Source organism: Ruditapes philippinarum, unplaced genomic scaffold (assembly GCF_026571515.1).
Source record: "Ruditapes philippinarum isolate M1 unplaced genomic scaffold, ASM2657151v2 ctg4134_1_1_1_1, whole genome shotgun sequence".
NCBI lineage: Eukaryota > Metazoa > Mollusca > Bivalvia > Venerida > Veneridae > Ruditapes > Ruditapes philippinarum.
The window spans coordinates 42,109-57,968 of NW_026857240.1; the positions used below are offsets into that span (position 1 = coordinate 42,109).

At 29.9% G+C, this 15,860-nt stretch overlaps 1 protein-coding gene across 1 annotated transcript; it reads right to left on the bottom strand.

Moving 5' to 3' along the window:
* Positions 1 to 976: 976 nt before the first annotated feature.
* On the bottom strand, positions 977 to 6,605 carry LOC132749138 (ETS-related transcription factor Elf-3-like). Its single transcript, XM_060738833.1, has 4 exons — positions 6,335 to 6,605; positions 5,306 to 5,765; positions 2,840 to 2,953; positions 977 to 2,485 (listed from the first exon to the last, which is right to left on the bottom strand). Exons 1-4 carry the CDS (start codon positions 6,335 to 6,337, stop codon positions 2,028 to 2,030), a joined length of 1,035 nt encoding a protein of 344 aa, XP_060594816.1. The 5' UTR covers positions 6,338 to 6,605; the 3' UTR covers positions 977 to 2,027.
* Positions 6,606 to 15,860: the final 9,255 nt, after the last annotated feature.

Genomic DNA, 15,860 nt, shown 5'->3' on the forward strand with positions numbered 1-15,860 from the left:
TTTTCGTTGCATTCTGCTTAAGCCGGTGCTAGGGGACCTGGACGTAACTTGCACTTTCTAGCCCAGTCAATGAACAGGATCAATCAAACTGGACCTGCAACATTTTCAACTTTGTCGTTTTGGGCGTTATTTAGTGATTTCGTTTCATCGATTTTAGCGAGAGGGAGTTCTTACGTTTGTTGATTTTCGTGTCTGCGTGTATTTTCTTTGTGTTTGTTGTTTTTTAAGAAACATTTAAATGTCATGATGTATGGTTGTGACAGCTTTTCTTTTTCTTAATATCGATTCATTATCTGCCTATCCCTCTACATAAATTCATGTATCTTCATTAAGCAATAGTATAAAACTTTGATTCAGCCTCACAAATCTGGAAATTTGTACATATCTAAATGCATCCTCAGTAAATGTCTCATAAGTGCAGCATGCAAATTATTATACAGCTTTGCTGTATCTGTCTCTTGTAACAATAGTTTTATTACAGTGATAAACTTTTCAAATACACAAGAAAATAACAATCTAATATTTTACTTCGTAAAGTACAAATCGCAGCTGTGGATGAGCATTGCATGTCAGCTTTAATTAACACAAAACCTCAGACGTATATAAGATATTTATAAAGATGAATTTAGGATGAACGTTACGTAAATTTGTCTGAGGTTTATGCAACAGAAATTATTAAAATACACTGTAATAATTATATAATGACCAAATATTTTTCTGACAAGACAGCGGGATATCTTATAATGACACTGCCATGTTCGTGGAAATAATACCAATGCTTTACCAGGACCAATGCTGTTCGCTTACCAACTCTATTACAAGTGGAGAAACTGATAGCGAACAACATGGATCCTGATCAGACTGCGCGGATGCGCAGGCTGGTCTATCCATGCTGGTCGAAAACCCATTATATTGGTTTTGTCGTGATGTGGCTCATATCTCACAAAACCAAAGAGTAAACTTATCTATAATTAAATAAACAATAAAACAAAGCGGGCATATTTAGTTTACTCCCGTGCACAGACGCTTTTTAATTTCCTAACATGTGATTGGACAAAAACAATATTGAAACATAACTTTCTGATGCTTTCGTGGATTGAATTATTTCTCACCAAAAACTCCGCCATGAAAGAAAGGTTGATATTTATCTTTTCTAAAGTAGACTTGTTTGGAGGATATTTATTACAATTTGTATAATATACAGCATCAAATATTTTATGTCTACTTTATAGCATTTATTATATATTGTTATTTTTTTCCCTTCAATTTCCGAAAAAAATATATATTCAAAATAATGATTATGCACACAAAGTTTAACTTTAGAACCAAATTCTGTTTTACCGTCTTAGGGATTCTTATTTCCCCCATTTCATTGGTAGACATAAAATGCTACATTGAATGTTCCGTGATAAACACAGTTGACACATATGCCAATGTTTACTCCATCATCATATATGAAATACAAATTTTGTTTTCTTGTGCCTGTTCTAGGCGCGGTTTGGTGGTTTTTTGTATTGAATATTGTCTTCCGTCAATAAGCTTAAGCAAACTGAGCCCGCAGCATTTAAAATTTTGCCGTGTTAGGATGATCTTCAACGTTTTAAATTCAATTACTTTACGTGGTAAAACATTTTATCATAAGTTGGTGATTAGTTAATAGCATATACATGTATGATCGTGCTTGTCCAATTGTACCAGAAGAATACATCTTTGAACGCCCATTCCATGTTTGGTATTATCACGATACAGTCACCGTAAGAGTAAAGATAATAAGTTTTATTTCCTGAAAGTACAATCACTACAAACAATCAAACATAGATAATTGAAATGATAATTATATTGATCGACATTCATGTAAGAGAGATGTCATTTTCTGATTGTCATTAGTTATATCAATATCATAATTGACGTCAAATTACGTCAAATTGTCGAGTTAATGTTCCGGTATTCAAATCTTGCTAAATCGTAGGATAATATCCTTCGTTTAACTGAGAAAGAAGAGAATTCCTATAATTATCAACATTTAATTACATTTGCATTGCGTAAAACTGATTTTCTTTCTGACATTTGTATTGAACGTGTGATGAATTCCCTTGTGGTTGGATAGCTTTATCGTCTGCTTTATCGAAAGATGCCGTGCCCGTTTTTAATAAGAAGTCGGTGTTGATTCTGCAAGTATATCCTGGGGTTGACTCAAGATTTTGGTGTAAAGCTTGCGCAAGTCCTGTAAAATCGAATTTGTATGCATACCTTTTACCATGTACCTTCGTCATAATGTTTTTATCATAGTAATATCTTAAAGCTCTACTAAGCTTGTCATAATTCATGTTCGGTTTGCTCTTTCGCTGCCCCCATTTCCTTGCTACCTCATCAGGATCTAAGAGTTTGAACTCGCCGTCTCGACCTTCCCATATTATAGCTGAACAGTTTGATGCGTCGGACAACAACTCTAGTAGAAATTGCCATAGCTGTATCTGACCAGAGCCTAGAACATACAATTATAAACTGATCAATTTGTTTTGATATGCAGGCATTGCAATTTCATGTGATGTTTATAACTTACATGTGTAAAATAATGTTGATTATTTAAATGTGTGCTTTAAGTGTAAAAAGGAAAAATCTACGAAACAATTAGACTACTTGATTTAAATGATTTTACTTTCTTGTGGCAAAAAATGTCTCTTTACTGTTTCTTTTATGGTTTTTTCTTTACTATTGGTTTCTTAAATATTATCCTTTAATCCAAATCAAATATATATTAGCCCCCAAAACATATTTCTTTGCGATAATATGTCAGAATGATCTGGAAACAAGCATACTGAAACATTTCCTTAGTTACCTTGATTAGATTTTGCCATCTCTAAATGGTCGCCTATCATTCTGTAAGGCCACATTGGATGCATGTATGGGAAGCCAACCGTTGGTTCTATACGTGTTTTCCTTTCGACAGGATCTGAAAAAATAAAAATTTAATTGTTTGTTTACTTGCATACAAATACACTTTAATCATTTTACATAAAATATAACGTTGTATTTTCTATGGAAGTGTATATCTATTTTCATAACACTGCATGTTTGTAACGTTGCTTTTCAGTGGATATGCATGACGTTTATATATACAAGATCTATATATGAAGTTATTTTTTTCTGTCTTATCAAGAAAATTTGATACATTATTAATTCATTGAAAAAAATCTTGACAGGTTGAATTGCCGCAAATAAAAGGTCATTTGCACTATATATGCTAAAACGTCTTTCATATAGTACCTTCAACCTGCCAAAATCTTTGTAAATAACAAAAGACAATATTTTTACTTATTTACTCCTTTAGAATATTACTTTATACCCATATTCTTAAAGTGACATTCTTCTGCTCATTTTAATGGTCAAGTTGGGTTGAAATGACTTTATATTTGAAAAGAGTGACCGTTTTAGTGGTGATTTGAAAATGTTAAGGTGAAATATAAATCGGCCTCAAAAATAAAAAGACTGTCCATTCTTTTTATAAACTGAACGTTACTGGTATGTCCATATGAACATGTACAGAAATTACCTTCCGTCACTTGAGTTATTAATTTTATAATGAATATTAAAGAAGTATATAGCAAAATATAAACTTATTTTGACTGTTCACTCACAAAATACCATTGGGTGGACATAATGTCACTTTAAGTTATGGTTTAAGGAATAAAACATAATTATTCAATTTGAAAATGAAGGAACATTATTAGTGGTGTAAAGTCGTAAAAAGTTGTAATATAGTTAATTGTCGTGTAATTTATAAATAATTTCCAGATACACATGGAAGTGGTAGATTTTTTGGACAGAAGTATGTAAAAGAATGTGGAGAAATATATACTTGTATTGTCCATTTTAAAGTGAAATGGTTCATAGTGTAATATTTGTTAAACCTTACATAGTTGTAATGATAAAATTGAATATAATACTTTGAAACAAACCATGGACGAGTTTATATGGATGTTGTTGGAAAGTGTGAGATCAGATATTACATATCTTGTATAGCAGATAATCAATTGTTCTTGAACAAAATATTATTACTCATTATATAATATGTATACACTTAATATGCTATATATGAATATCAAAATGATACATTTGTACCGTTTTTTTAAGTATTTACAATACTTATGAAAAGTATGTCTATTGTATACCAATTCAACTCTAAATCCATTTAATAGGTATTGCAAATCAAAATCTATAATTATATTTGCTTAAAAGCTTAATAATAAAAATGTACGGTATACTAGTAGCAATAAGTTGGGGTCTTTTGATTATAATCTCTATAATTTTGATATATGAAAAGTTATAAATGATGTGTTTGTTATGCGTTCCGCCTACATCTTGTTAAAATAAACAAATATGTTGTTTTTACTACAATAACACGAATAATTGAAATATTGAACTAATTGAAATGTTTAACAAAACAAGTTGTTTTTTCCGAACCATCAACGTGTTTTTGAATAGTTTTTGGACTTTATTTAATTTACCGAATTTAAATTATTGTAACAAATATATTTACAAATGTAATTGTAATAACGTCATATATGATGTATTGAAATAAAGGGAATGTAAAATATTTAATTTGTGACGTCAAATGACTTGTAACTAATGAAGAGAAAAATTGTAACATGTTTCCTAATTATTCAAAACTTAAAAAAGTACAACGAATGCACATGTAAAACGAGAAGAAATAGAATCCATATTGAAAGCACAGAACGGCAAAAGTGAAAATATTGCAGGATTAATTGAGCCTATTCATGGATTGTACTGGAAAATGCAAACTACTGCCGATGCCCCATGGCACCGGCTTAAGAAAATTTATCATGTAAACATATAAAACTTATATCGAACAGCTTTCGCTGCATGATTTATCATATCAATTAAAATGCTAATCATAGCGGTATTTTGTTATAAATGTTTATATTGATTCTCCTGAAGTTTTTAAGAATATTCTATTTAAGAAGTGATTTAGATTTCAACGCCAAATTTATATGAATTAATTATCATGAAAACCATTATTAAATGGTAGATTTTGAGTTTAAAATGCAGGTTCTGCAATACATACGAAAACAGTTTTTTTTCATTTATTTTTACAAAATTTAATATAATTCTTATCATAAATCATTCTTTTTAACAATATTTCTTTTTTAGAAAAAAGTTCAAAATACAAATGCAGTTGTGTTTTCAGTCTTTATCAATTTTGTTAACAATATTATGTATGATATTAGAAGAACACTATAGAATGTTATATATTTATAAAGGGTGATAAAAGTATGTATTTTACCTATATGTCTTCCAGTATAACTTTCAAATCTTTCAGTTCGCGTATCGTCTGCTCTTTGAATTACATGTGACTCCGTAAAGATGTCTTGATGGTTTCCGGTATCTCGAGCGTAACTATTCAGTAATCCACAATATGGCATTTTATAACAATAGCAGTCTTCAAGAGTGCCCTTCTTTTGTAACCGTTTTCCCCTTCCCTTCGTCATTAGTTCTTGATCATATTGATCAGATTTATCCCGACTGCCACTTCCAAAATGTTCGGCAAATTTGTTCCTTGCATCTGAACTATCAAATTGGTAACCCGTGAATTGCTCGTTCTGAACAGTATGGGTGTTTCCGATATCGTATACATGTTTGATGCTTTGGTCTGGCCATGGTGGAACTGCCGGCTGCTGATGGTCAAAATAAGGTCTAAAGCCGGTATGTCGGGGTCCCTGGACACTGTAGAAGTTAGGCAGTGACTGAAAAAGATCATATATAATTATGTATCATTATATTTTAAACACAAATCTGGTATTTGTATGTTATGTCTACGAACTTTAAAGTTATGCTTAATTCTAAATCAGCTTTGGCATTCATGGCCGTCAAAAATGTTTTTGTTTTTCTTTTTTCATAAAAGAAGATAAAACATTTTGTTGTTGACAATGTTCATCCTATAAATACATATATACACACATATATTTAATCATGTTTTATGTTTTACTTTGTCCATTTTATTTCACTTATTGTTATGAGCAAAACATTAACAATTTATGTCTACAAGTAAAAACAATTTTCTCCAGTTTATAACATACACTAATCAACAGTTCATGGTAAAGCATAATTAAATAAACTATTTCCCAGAATTAAATAGAAAAATTCAATGTAAAATAAACCAACGAAAATCAAATTTAAATTAACTAGTCATCATAAAATATCTATCCTGTTCAAAACCTTTGCAACATTTAACTATAATTCACAGGAAAGAAAAAACAATGTATCGTGATTCATTTATACAGTGAATTTGTAATTTCCTTTCGGAAACATTTACCATGATATCAGTTCTAATTCCCGTCTCCTGATAACTACATCATCCGGTTTCCGGAACACCTTTGGCCAGAAAAAAGTGCAGCCATCTCTTATAGGCAGGAATCGAGCGATAAAAAAATAAATTGATTTGTAAATATTGCCGATTTTATTGAGCTATTATGGCTATTTTATGTGTGCCTCAATTAATACTCAATGCATAATTGATGAAGCTGAGGCACTAAGTTTTCTTCGTTGACAGTCGAAATGTCTGTAACACGAGAAGTCCGTGCTACTTGTAGAAATGTCTATAACTTGAGGGGGTGATAGTCGATATGTTCTCCATCATAATCCGTATTGTCATCTCTATAAAGAAACGGCAACGGTATTGTTTCCTTTTACCCATAATGACTCTGTTTACGAAGTACGTCAATGAGACCAATTTACGTTGAAGAATTATTTTTATTAATTTTTGGAACGTCTGGATAGAGAACAAAAGTGAACAAAAGCTGTTGCATCAATTTTAAAGGTTTCAAAAAGCCCTTTCGCTAAATATATGCATGTTCATAGGTTTAAAGGTCAGGCTTCCATTTTCATGTTTATTCCTCCTATACTTCGGAATATGTACAGATTTAAATAATATATGTACAGCATAAATAATATATGTACAAACATAAATAATATATGTACAATCATAAATAATATATATGTACAAACATAAATAATATATGTACAATCATAAATTATATATGTTCAAACATAAATAATATTTTTACAAACATAAATAATATATGTACAATCATAAATAATATATATGTACACACATAAATAATATATGTACAATTATAAATAATATGTATGTACAAACATAAATAATATATGTACAAACATAAATAATATATGTACTAACATAAATAATATATGTACAAACATAAATGATATAAGTACAAACACAAATAATAGATGTACAAACACAAATAATAGATGTACAAACATAAATGATATATGTACAAACAAGTAAATGAGAGGTCTTTTGTTTGGGAGAGTTTTTTGTCAGAAACTCATCTTAACACCTTTAAGAAGTTTTTAGGGAGTAAAATCTATGTTTAACTGTGAAACTGTCATTTGTATGGGGGAGGATTTCACAAACAATATTTAATAGTTGATGTTCATTAATTAATGTTATAAAGGGACAAGCTCTATGCAACAGTCTGAAAGGGTTGATATATGCTAATATTTGACAACTCTAGTTAAATACTTTATCAAATTTAACACAATTAAGAGGTGTTTCTTTAATTGCTAGACTATCTTATGAAATATGCAGAGATATTGTTGAAAATGCAATCATTAATTGTGCTATCAATTATTCATTTAGTACAGATTTCATTTCCTGAACTCTTTAATAAAATGTCTTCTATCTTGGAATCGTTAATTGGCAGCAAGTTTTTTCTCAAGAAAACCACCTGCTCATATCACTTTAATTATATCACTGAATGTCTAGTGAATAAAACACAAAACCGATCAAAGTTATACAAAGAGATGTTCATCAGACTGTTGGTCAATTAACGTTTTTCATGATATGACACAAATGCACCTTCCTCAAATAGATATCTGTTTTAATAAACAACATGTTATTAAATTTATATTATGAGATTTATATGCGATACAAATAAAACCTTTGTGGTTAAGTCTCAAGCAGGGAGGCGTTCACTAGGTATTACAAACTATTTATCAATAATATCTCAATATGTGATTTTCAAGGTTAGAAAAATTACAAATAGCTGCCGATTTCTCTTTGCCACGCCAAGCATTTGGTAAACTTAATTAAAATGAATTGAAGGAAAATATTAAAACAATAAAACACCTTAAATTGTTATATTATAAGAACGGTTTCAATTTTAAAGTGTATGATTTTTTCTTTATTTATTTATCTATTTATTTATAATTGTAAAAATAAATGTAAAAAAAACATTTCCCATAGAAAATTTGAATTTTGGTATTTTGCCATGGCTTGATCGCTGTTTGTAGTGTATAATTTTGAGTTTTATTAAGCATATCAAATCTGCTTTTGAAAAAAAAGACAGACAGTACATATTTTCAAATATGATATTTTCAAAACGGAAGTGTGTGCGTGTGCGTTTTTTTAGCAGCAGCAGCAGCAGTAGTTATTATTATTTTTTTTTTTAAATTATTATTATAATTTTTATTATTATTATTTATGTAAACTTAATGTTATGGTTGTATTTCTCACGTATTATAAATCGTTGCCATATTTTGATATATTTTAGATTTGATTTGTTAAAAACTTACAAACATTAAATGTAAAATGTCCTTTATGACATCATTTTCTGTTAATACAGACTAATTTGTGAATTTTATTAATACATTGATCTATTTATTTATATATTTATTTTCTTGTCATTCTTTCATACGGAATTTAATGCAATTATAGAACAAATTATTACAATATTTCAATTTACATGTATGTAACATCTCAATTCATCACGGGGCTTATTAACCTTGTCTTATAAATGTAATAAATTTATATTTAATGTAAGAATTCTGAGAAATTACAAATGCAATTTTAAAATCTTAATCCGAATGGATTGTTCTAAAACTTAGTCACAGCCAATGGAATTTTAAAATTATTAATTTGTACTGGATTGTCCTAAACACTTGCTATTTATTCCTCAAAAGTTCTTTACTTCAAAACTCGTACAATCTGATCCATCAACACTAGATTCGGGAACTTGAAAAATCTTGGAAGTCTTTTTGCAATGATGTGTCAGAAACAGAGATTTAGCATTTTCTATAATCCATTTCATTGATATGTTTGTTCTGTATAAACTGTTATTCTAAACTTCATTTTTATTAACAAGTTTGTTTTTTTCGATTGATTTCGTCACGATTAATCATGGCTAAGAGCATATCATGTATGCAATTCAGTCATTTGATTCAAGTTCGATAAATTACAGAATATTTCAAATCATCTTAATGAAATAAAACACTTCCTAAAGAAAATCACAAAAAAAGTTAATCGATTCTGGTTGTTTCATTTTAAAAAATGGTTCATCAACGGTGATCGCTCTTCATGTTGGATTTCATTAAATGACAATCACGAATAATTCTGGATCAATTTGCTATTGAATGGCAAGTTATTAAATTATATTTCTTTTATTTTCTTTCTAATTTTCAAGAACAGTGAAACCTGGAGGTTGAATAATACATATATTTAACTGGCTCAATGAGTATAGCGATTGCTATTTTTTGTTTCTTATTATTTTGTTGTGTTATTGTTTTTTAAAATATATTTTTTCGCTTTTATAGTAATATCTTTTTTTTCACTGGATGAATATGCATACTAGAACTTTCTGGACATTTTGTGATTGAATCTTTCTGTAAGAATTTATGTAAATCATGTCATTTTTGAAACGGATTTTTCTTGATATTTTTCTGAACTGCTGATTTCATTACAAAAAAAACCCTGAAAATTCAGACATTTCCGTCAAAATTATTTATCATGGCATATAATTTTCTCCTGGAAAAGTGTCATCCATTTAGGGTAGAATATTATTTACAAACAAGTATCAGATTTTCGGTAATTCTAAATGAAGTAAACACGTTACAAACAATTTAGGAACAAATATAATTATATCTAATTAACGAGAATCTTTATTTGGATGCTTTTACACGGCTTCTGAATCTGTATTTAAAATAAGTGCATCTGTACTTAAGATAACAACCAATTCGGAGTAAGGCTTCATTGCGTTAATTGAACGCCGCCTTTCCTTGTTGATCTTGTTGATCATATTTTCTCAAACTCCCTGGTGTAACTTTGAAGAGACAGAGCGGATTAGCATATGTTTATAAATAGTTTTATCCTGTCAAAATTTTCAAAGAGAAGCACATCAATGTTAATACCTCATGCCAAAGGATGTTTGAAGGAGGTGGCCTGTATGCTTTATGAAAATTAAATAACTAGAACTATCACTAAATGTGATTAATACCCCCACAAGTCTACTTCGGAAATGAGGATGTTACTAGTAACAGAATACCTTGTAATAGAATTGAAACATAGAGTTATGGTTGTGGGCAATTAAAGATAATTGTGGTTCATGAATGTTGCATTTCCTTTCAATGTGGTTGGCCATTGATGAAGTTTAATTCAATTACTCTGTAATAAGTCCAGAAAGACAAAGAAAAAGAACAAAGGACAATAACTCTATAAATACTGAAGATAGAGTTATAGTTCTTGTGCACTGCACTTCCTCTTATTGTGCTTGACCATTGTATGAAGTTGTTTTGAATTCCAACCAGTACGTTTTAAGTTATGCTCCGGACAAGGAAAAGTATCAAAGGGCAGTAACTCTGTATTTTGTCAAAATGGAGTTATGGCTCTTGTGCACTGCACTTCCTTTTAATGTCCTTGACAACTGTATGAAGTTGTACTGAATTCCAAACAGTAGTTTTCAAGTTATGCTCTTGACAAGGAAAAGTAACAAAGGGCAATAACTCTGTAATTAGTCAAGATGGAGTTATGGTTCTTGTGCACTGCACTTCCCCTTATTGTGCTTGACCATTGTATGAAGTTGTTTTGAATTCCAACCAGTAGTTTTAAAGTCATGCTCTGGACAAGGAAAAGAAACAAAGGGCAGTAACTCTGTATTAAGTCAAAATGGAGTTATGGTTCTTGTGCACTGCACTTCCTCTCAATGTGCTGGACCATTGTATGAAGTTATAATGAATTGCAACAATTAGTCTTCAAGTTATGGTCCGGACAAAAGAAAGCAATGGAAAAGTAATAAAGGGCAATAACTCTGTAATAACTTTAGATAGAGTTATGGTTCTTATGCACTGCACTTCCTCTCAATGTGCTTGACCTTTGTATGTAGTTATATTGAATTCCAACCATTAGTCTTCAAGTTATGGTCCGGACAAAAAAAAGGCAATGGAAAAGCAACAAAGGGCAATAACTCTGTAATTACTTTAGATAGAGTTATGGTTCTTGTGCACTGCACTTCCCCTTATTGTGTTTGACAATTGTTTGAAGTTGTTTTGAATTCCAACCAGTAGTTTTCAAGTTATGCCACGGACATGGAAAAGTAACAAAGGGCAATAACTCTGTAATTTGTCAAGATAGAGTTATGTTTCTTACGCACTGCACTTCCTTTCAATGTGCTTGACCATTGTATGTAGTTATATTGAATTCCAACCATTAGTTTTCAAGTTATGCTCCGGACAAGGAAAATGCAACGGACAAAACAAAAGCAATGGAAAAGCAACAAAGGGCAATAACTCTGTAATTACTTTAGATAGAGTTATGGTTCTTGTGCACTGCACTTCCCCTTATTGTGTTTGACAATTGTATGAAGTTGTTTTGAATTCCAACCAGTAGTTTTCAAGTTATGCCCCGGACAAGGAAAAGTAACAAAGGGCAATAACTCTGTAATTAGTCAAGATAGAGTTATGGTTCTTGTGCACTGCACTTCCTCTCAATGTGCTTGACCATTGTATGTAGTTATATTGAATTCCAACCATTAGTTTTCAAGTTAGCTCCGGACAAGGAAAATGCAACGGACGTCTGGACCAACCGACCGACCGACCAACCGACCGACCGACCGACCGACCACCGGGTGACTCCTATATACCCCCCCCCCCCAAACTTCGTTTTTGGGGGTATAACAAACTGAAATTTTAACGTATTGAATACTGGAATGTTAATAGACATGCTTCTCAATGTATTTTCCGCGACAGTATACTTAATCTAAAATAATGTACCATCGTACACAGAAGTTACACAAAAATACACAATCATTCTAATATCATATAGCAATTTTTGTCATAAAAAACACTATTTTGTATTATATTTCTGTAAAATAACTTCAAATTCATTATGTATTTGCTCTGTTTTCGATTTGATAATAGCTCGATATAACCTTGGAGGACTGCTTATTCTATTTCTAACAACTAGCTAAATGGTCCATTATCATAGCATATTTTTATAACAGGAATTATATTTAATGTATTAGCAATGAAGAAGACTTTCAATGAACCAGGAATATTCATGATTTAAAAGAGAAAACAAAATTAGAACGGAAACAACTGTGTTTTCTTATAGTAAAAAACCATCATAATCTCAGTTTTTATGTTTCATTGCCATTTCAATCTTCATACTGTAAAATTTAATGTTTATTTGAAAATTATTTATTATTTAAATGTCCAATTTCTTTTTAAATAAGTTCCCTTACTAATTTTAATGCATTTTCTATCTGACGAAAGACAATTTGATTAGTAATGCATTTCCTTTCTTTTGTCCCTTATTCCTGTTATATAGATTTTTGTCCAATGTCTTGTTTCTCAACATGTTGATAAATTGTTTTGTTTTTTTAATTTCAAATTTTCTTAATTAAACCCTGTTAGGATTTTGATGCGTGAGCTTCTTGAATAGGTTCAGACAATTTTTGTGTTTGTTTTGTTTGTTGTTTTTTTTTTTTTTTTTTTTTTTTTTTTTTTTTTTTTTTTTTTTTTTTTTTGAGAGAGAGAGAAAAAATATTTTAAGTAAGACGTTCAGAATAAAATGACAAACATTCAACTAAATACATTTTGTATTCTATTCCGTATTGTCACATACGAGTAATAAAGTGTGGTCAATCTTCAAAAGGGATCTACATACTTTTAAGTGTTGGTTTGCATTCGTTTGTGACAAACTGAACATCTATTGCTGCAAATTCAGATGATGAAGTTATAGAAAGAGCATCGAAACACGTTGAAACATGTTGAAACTGTCATTTGTATGGGGGGGGGGAGTTGAGAAACAATATTTAATATTTGATCTTCATTAATTAATGTTATAAAAGGACAAGCTCTATGCAACAGTATTAAAGGCGTGATATATGCTAATATTTGACAACTCTTCTGTAAAGTTTGTAAAGTTAAATACTTTATCAAATTTAACACAATTTAGACTGGTTTCTTTATTTGCTAGACTATCTTATGAAATATGCAGAGTAATTGTTCAAAATGCAATCATTAATTGTGCCATCAATTATTCATTAGTACAGATTTCATTTCCTGAACTCTTTAATAAAATGTCTTCTATCTTGGAATTGTTAATTGGCAGCAAGTTGTTTCTCAAGAAAACCACCTGCGCTTACTTTAATATATGACTGAAAGTCTAGTGAATAAAACACAAAACCGATCAAAGTTATACAAATAGATGTTTATCAGACTGTTGGTTGATAAACGTTTTTCATGATATGATACAAACTTCATGTCATAATGCACCTTCCTCAGCGTAAATCAATAAATATTTGTTTTAATAAACAACATGTTATTAATTAATATTTATATGAGATTTATATGAGATACAAATAAAACTTTCGTGGTTTAATCGCAAGCAGGGAGGCGTTCACTAGATATTACAAACTATTTATTAATAATACCTCATGTGATTTTTAAGGTTAGAAATAGTATACGAGTAAATAGCTGCCGCTTTATTTAAGCCACGCCAGCGTTTGGCAAATTTAATGTTAAACGCACTGGAAAAAATTAAATAAAACGCTTTCAAGTGTTATATTATTAAAATGGTTTAAAATTAATTTATTTATTTTTTCATTTATGTATGTATTTATGTATTTATGTATTTATGTATTTATGTATGTATGTATGTATGTATGTATGTATGTATGTATGTATTTATTTATTTATTTATTTATTTATTCATTCATTCATTCATTCATTCATTCTTCATTCATTCATTCATTCATTCATTCATTCATTTATTTATTTATTATGAAAATGTATGTACATTTTGCATTTGCCATGGAGAATTGAATTTTCGGTATTTTGCCATAGCTTGATCGTTTGTTTGTAGTAAATTTCAGTTTAGTTAAACATACCAAAATAAAAGACAGACAGTATTTCAAAATATGATATTTCCAAAAAGAATGTAAAGCATAAATGCAATAGCCTTTTGTGTGTTTGGTGCGTGATAGTAATATAATGTTGTTGTTGTTGTTGTTGTTGTTGTATTAGTAAACTTAATGTTTTGGTTATATTTCCGTGCATTATGTTGTCGCATTTTGATATTTAGTTTTGATTTGTTAAAAACTTACAGACATTAAGGTATTAGCATCCTAATGCATTACCTCCGCTTTGAAGAGTATTCAAATAGGCTAGAACTACTGTTAACTACATTGAAAATGAGGGCCATGGGTTCAATCCCCAGAGGGGTCAACTTTGTTTTTCTTTCTTTTTTTCTTTTAACATTATTTTTGTATCTCTCATGTCCCATTTGGGAAGAAAAAAGTGTTTAATTTTGATTTTTTAATTTATATAGTTATTTATTGGTTAAATTATGCTAAATATAGTAATAAATATGGTACCTGATATTTTCAAAGTTTAATATAATCAAAACTAGACGGTAAAAGTATTTCATATTTTATAAGATCAACCAATATACTTTTTTAAAATACACATATTTCTTTAATTATATGTCTGCCAAATAACTTCAAATCCATTTTGTATTTGCCCTGTTTTCGATTTGATAATAATAGCTCGATATAACCTTGGAAGACTGCTAATTCAACTAGCTAAATGGTCTATTATTATCGCAATTTTTTTACAGCTGGAATTATATTTAATGTATTAGCAATGAAGACAGACTAATAATGTGCTAAAATTTGTTCTTGCTGTCTGTTTTTTGCGAATTTCAATGAACAAGGAATATTCGTGATTTAAAGGAGAAAATATAATTAGAACGGAAAGAACTGTGTTCTCTTATAGTAGAGAAAGCATCATTCTCTCAGTTTTATATTTTATGTAACCTTGTCATTGCAAGTTTTATATTGTAAATGTTTAATATTTGAAGATGACAATTGTATGTTATTGTTTAAATGTCCCGATTACTTTTTATAATCTGTTTATTGACTAATTTTATAATGCATTTTCTATCTAGGGAAAGACAATGTGATTAGTAATTCATTTCCTTTGTTTTGTCCCTGGATCCTATCATGAAGAATTCTGTCCAATGTCCAGGCTCTTCTGTGTTTTCTAATTTCAAATGTACTTTATTACACCTATTATACACGTAAGATTTTATTTCCCAGCAGCTGTTGTTGAGCTTCATAGTGATGTTATTCTATTGATAACCCGCGACAATATAAAATACCTTTTACATAGCTTTTATGTCTGTATATTGATCAAAGCCGCGACAATATAAAATAAATGTTACAAAGCTTTCATGTTTGTATATTGATAAAAGTCGCAACAATCAAGATAGTTTTTTTACTTTTGATTCATTTCATTCAATCAACTCTCATCGAATAAAACAGTTTACATTGTTTAAGAGGCTTTGAAATGTAGGCATTTATCGCCATGCTAGCCTGCACATATGTGCAAATTAGGAAATTTTTAAATTGCATGTTGCAATTTCAAAACTAAATGAAATAGAATGAAACTTTATAACAACCAACTGAATGAGTATTTGCTGCCTATGTAATTAACTTCAGTAAGTAAGCTAACTTATCACCTTCTTTTCTTCTGCACACAGT

Excerpts from the sequence above, each read along its gene's own strand:
- LOC132749138 (XM_060738833.1), bottom strand. Across the intron at positions 2,954-5,305 it reads TTATACTGGAAGACATATAG|ATCCTGTCGAAAGGAAAACA; the intron begins GTAAAATACATA and ends TTATTTTTTCAG. Across the intron at positions 2,486-2,839 it reads GATGGCAAAATCTAATCAAG|GCTCTGGTCAGATACAGCTA; the intron begins GTAACTAAGGAA and ends TGTATGTTCTAG.